At 37.6% G+C, this 5266-nt stretch overlaps 1 protein-coding gene across 1 annotated transcript in view; it reads right to left on the reverse strand.

The window, feature by feature from the left end:
* Positions 1-3999, reverse strand: part of LOC107104385 (SRC kinase signaling inhibitor 1-like) — a gene marked incomplete at its 3' end in the record, with an annotated part of 58477 nt that extends 54478 nt beyond the window's left edge. The window contains exon 1 of the mRNA XM_015404376.1: positions 3986-3999. Coding sequence (XP_015259862.1) covers positions 3986-3999 — 14 coding nt within the window. The remainder of the gene's footprint in view (positions 1-3985) is intronic.
* Between the last annotated feature and the right edge of the window lie 1267 nt (positions 4000-5266).

Consider the following 5266-nt stretch of genomic DNA (forward strand, 5'->3'; position numbering starts at 1 on the left):
ATGGATGGATGGATGGATGGATGGATGGATGGATGGATGGATGGATAAATTACCGATTAATTATAGCAAGTTTGCTGTCTACTAGTGTGCGATTCTAGAAACCAAGGTCCAGACAAAGCGAGCACCCTAACAGAAAGTGATTGAGCAACGAAATACATTCAGAAAAGAAAATAAGACATGAGTTTCACTCTGACAGACAAGAGAAATGGACAGAAAGATGCTCAGTGACCTGCACTGACTCGCTGGTAAATAAAATAAAGCAATAAATTAAAGATGGCACTGACTTGGATTTGAGAAGGTGAATGCCTCAGTTGTGACTCTATATCCACTTTAAGGTTTCTTGTCTTCGTCTGTAATCTACTTACCATCTTCACTCTGCAAACACACATTTTTAAGGGCTACAAGTAAGTAATAAAATAATGCACCAGTAAAACATTTAGCCAGCCTTACTTTTCTGCCTTGAAATCCCATTAAGAATTTTGTCTGAGGCGCTATTCTGTGTATCCTTCTATAGGTGCTGAGGCAATTAGCGCATCACCTCACAGCTCTCTAAGACATAAATTGTACCCTAAAGAGGACAAAGCAGGGGAAACAGTTAGAGCTGTGAAACAGGAAACACACCGAAGATGTGTTTTGAAAGTCTACCTTCTTGCATTTTAAACAGCATTTTCTGTTTTGAGCTCACAATAAAACTAAATCAGAATATTTATACTTCAATATCAAAAATGGAGGAAAACATTCAGAGTGAATGAGGCATAAAAAAGACAGATGATGAAGCAGAGATAAATACAGACTAGAAAGAGAATAGACATCTAGAAGACGGGATAATTACACATTGGCAGACACTGTGTTGACTGGTGTCAGGAGGAGCAACTGCTCTCTCTCTATCTGGCCAGAGCAGGTAAATAATGAACCAGGATGCTGCTAATGTGCACTTACTGTAACCCCAGATAACTCACATCAACAATAGCAGCAACAGTGAGCAGCAGATGGAGAGACATCTGCAGAGAACTTCAAAAGGACCCTGTCCTTGTAAACTGCTGTTTGTCAGAGGAGAGGACACAAACAGTGGACAATAGCTGGGAGGATGAGGATAACCTGAAGGCTCCTTTGCAGCAACAAAAGTGGAGTTCTCCAAAAAAAAACTTTTACAGACTGCACACCTCCAGTTGGCTCCTAATTTACACAATCAATTAAATAAATAAGTTTTAGTAGTAGTAAATAGTAAATAAGTGGAACAATTGTTTCTAACAATTGTAGAAAAAAAGAAGGTCATGATCAGAACATTTTATGATCTTTCCTTTCGCTGTCAAGAATATTTTTGTTTTAGTTACCAAATTATTTAATCAGACTGTAGTAAATATCACTGTTTTCTTGGGGCGCCCCCTAAAACATAAAAGATACGTAAAATTAATCCTTTTTCGAAACATTTTTTTCTAAGTTGATGCATATTTGCATTCTTATATTTATGAACATTCAAACCCAACTCTGACATTTTTATTTGAGCTAAAATTTCAAATAGGGGCACAATGGTGGACATATTTGTCACAATAGGAGAATTGGGTTAGTTTTAATGATAATATATGTTTTTTTTTTCCTTAGATAGCAAACAAAATATGGAGCACACTGCATTTATTAAAAAGTAGAAATAATAAAAGCATTTAAGTGTCAATTTAACATTAATCTGTCTCGCTGGATGTTCAGAATAGGAAACCATCATCATCCATAATGAAGTCTGTTAATCTGGGGGGGCACGTGTGACCCTGGGGAACAGGCTTTTTTTTTTTGGCCGTACTAGTATAAAGTGTAATTGCTCATCCACTACAGTAGGCGGCAGTGGCGCTCTCATTGTTACTTCTGTCACGTTTGCGGCAGTGCAACATTTTACGGAAATGAATTTGCGAGGGAATTTTCTCAGCGTATTACAAAAAAGGGGAAAACATCCTTAAGTGTTACCAGAATTTCTTCCAATCATGTTTAATAAAACCATCAATACTACAATATTACAGAGTCTTCTAATGATAATGCCTGTGGTCAAAATAGAGAGCTGCGTCATTCTCTTACTCGTTTTTGTCGCTTGCACGTACGTTTTTTTCCCCGTTTTTTCTGACCCAAAGTAAATCAGGGAAAACAGGATACAGGATTCAGGCTACTGAGCTACTGAGGTGTCAGTCTGCGCATTAAACGAACCATGTTTCTTTCTAAAAACTTACATAATGTCTCTTTGAGCACAAAATTACAGAGCATCATTTAGCTTAGGCCTGCCTTTTGACCACTGCTCAGATGAACAGGGCCACAATATCATCTTTGCCAATTCACAAGAAGGTGACTACGGACTCATGTTCTCTGCAAGTACACTCTTGACAAGAGTATGGGAAAGTATGGGAGAAAAGAAGCACACAGAGGTCAACCTCAGAGGTCTGCTGGTTGCTATGGTCCTCTCAACATCAAAACGTTTTGTTTTATCATGCACTAAATCAGTAATTTGGCCATATAAAGTAGCTAAAAAGTTAAATTTTCTTGCCTTAGATTATCTAAAAACGTACTTTTGTAGAACAATGGCAACAGCAAAGTTAACTTTTAACTTAATACTCTGAGCTCTATGAGCGCTCCACTGGAAGCTGCTGCTGCCATGGTGCATGCTGGGACAGCTGTCAATCTCAAGAACGGGCAAGTCTGCTCTGATGTATTCTCGGTAAGGAGAATACATCTGTTGTCTGTTCTCGGTCTGCTGTTCTAGTGAATTGTCTGATGGGTGATACTCCAGGCCTGAAGAATAGCCCCACTCTGGTATTAGTCGTAAAGGGTCAAATAAAAAGGCTTTCTTCATGTAAAAACTACCGTATATTTTGAAAAGTTGCATGAAGCATTATGTAGTTCTACACTTTAGTTAGGCACATTTAACTTTCTATATATATCTGCAATACAACAGATTTCAAGGATAGCTAACTGTGCACCGAACCAAAATAATCCATACTAAAGACTTTTTGTAACAACAAATCTGGATTTGCAAACTTTTACTCATTTATATACTGATAAAGAAGTTTAGTGCACTGCCCAAGGATACTTCTACCTCTGATTAGGGAAAATTAGGCTCTAACTCAAACCTGCAATTGCCAAACATCTACTCTTTCCTCTTAGCTACGGCCATCCAAAGCAACATCCTGTTATAAAAGAACGGGTTTATGGAATCAAGCTTAAAACTGGTCTAGTAATTGCTCCAACAAAGTTCCCTTGGGACAGATTAACAGTCTGGTTGAATTCCTGGGTTGCGAAAATCAATACATCTTTGAAATGTATCAACCTTACAACCAAAGTCTGCAGAAAAAGCTTAACAGTACATAACCAGGGGGTCATTAACTTTTTCAGTATTCAGAATTCAGTAACAAATAAAAGCAAATTGAGGCCTTAAATCATGAAACAGATAACAGCTGCAGGCAAAATGAGAAAAAACAGGTGAACGGATCATTTAGTAAAGTGGTGGATCTGGCTGAGGAGGAGAAGAGAGGAGCACAAGAATAAAATTAATAGAACATCTTCCCGGCCATGGCTGGGGGTCGACGTTAAAAGGTTTGGCCCTGTCTTTGCAGGGGAGCCGGGTGGCTTTACGGCAGGTGGGATAAAACCACCGTGCCTGGATCCATCTCAGCTTTTCTTGTGGGTCTGTCTTGCTGCCTATACCACCCTGAATAGTTTTATCACCATAGGTTTAGCCTTCCACAGGCATGGAAATCTTAGCGGCACCCGCTGCTCTGGGAGCTTTTTTTAGGTTTGCTTTGGTCATCTGTTGTCTTCTTTCTGCTGTTGTTATGTTCTCTGTTTTCTGTCCCTCTCATCTCATACATGGAAGCAGACTTCTAGGAGTTACTGTACATCTTATCTGTTGTCTAATTTTGCTGCTTTATTTTCTCTATTCTCATTGATTGTTTCCTGTCTCTGTCTCTTTCTCTCTCCCCTTAGTTCTAATCCCCTCTTTTATTCTCACCTCCCTTTCGGCATCCGTTGTATATGATTTTACTCCCTAAATAATTTTCTAGAAAGTTTCATATACAATTACCAAGCAGAACCTTATGGCAATAACCATAATAGGCTGCTTGTGAAAGCAAGTGAAAGTGTGCAAGTGTGAAACCCCGAATAAAATCCTCCATGTTCTGTGTGGCTCTGTGGAAGTGAAAATCCAGCTTTATTCTGGCTTTAATGTTGCACTTCTACAAAGTTACAGCATCAAGGTGAGGTCCCTTCTGTAAACTGTCTCTTCGGGAGAGGTAAATGGCCATCTTTGCTTCGCTGATTAAAAAATGTAAAGGTCTGGCCTTTGGCTTGTTTCCTCTATTTTGGAAAACTCCTATAACAAGAGCGTTTGTAAAAACAGTCCCAAAAAGACTAAAAACACAAATTAAAGGTCTAAAAATTGTCTTTACTCTTGTGCATTCCATAAAAATGTTGTAAACATTTTCAGACAGACCGCAGAAAGGACACTCGTTTAAAACACAACAATTAATAATCAATTAAAAAAAGTCTGTGGCAATGGCACCGTGTAAAATCCTCCATTGACATCTATTCCTGGAGCTATATTGGCATATAGGACACACAAAAAAAGAAAATGGCTTTGACTATTAAATTAACTAAGATATCTAGAGCTTAAGTTTTGTTTGCTTTATCTGCTCTGCTAACTGCTTTTATCATGTTTTTTAAAATGACCTTTTCTGCTTTATATTTTCTATATAAAGCACTTTGAATTGTCTCTGTACTGAATTGTCTTGTACAAATAAATGTCTCTCGTCTTCTTGCCTTAAAAAAAATAACTGACTGAATTTAAAAGTTAACAAAACTGTTTTTTGTCTCACTCACTTTTGAAACAGTACCAGCAGTCAAAATGCTGTACATCTAGCCAGGAGCTTCCACACCTTATCCTGAATATGAATCTTTCCCCTGAATGGATGCCATACTGACTAAGTCAACCAGGGCAGAAGAGGAATAACATGGAATCATCCGATCTGATTTAAAATAATACCTTATACCTAATACACATCGTCATTTGACATCGTCAAAGTGTTAAGGCAACAACAGGTGATACAGTTATCACAGATACAGTTAAATGCCTTCCCATTAAAATATCATTGATTAGCAATTTAAATAACCGAAAAGTGACTGACAAAACTAATAGTAAATAAAGCTTTAACAAATGATAAATTAATAAAATAAAATACTGATATTGTTTTTTTTTTTTTTAAGAATTCTAAAAAACATATTGTCCCAGAGAAAT

Source organism: Cyprinodon variegatus, unplaced genomic scaffold, assembly GCF_000732505.1.
Source record: "Cyprinodon variegatus isolate N-32 unplaced genomic scaffold, C_variegatus-1.0 Scaffold1717, whole genome shotgun sequence".
Lineage (NCBI taxonomy): Eukaryota > Metazoa > Chordata > Actinopteri > Cyprinodontiformes > Cyprinodontidae > Cyprinodon > Cyprinodon variegatus.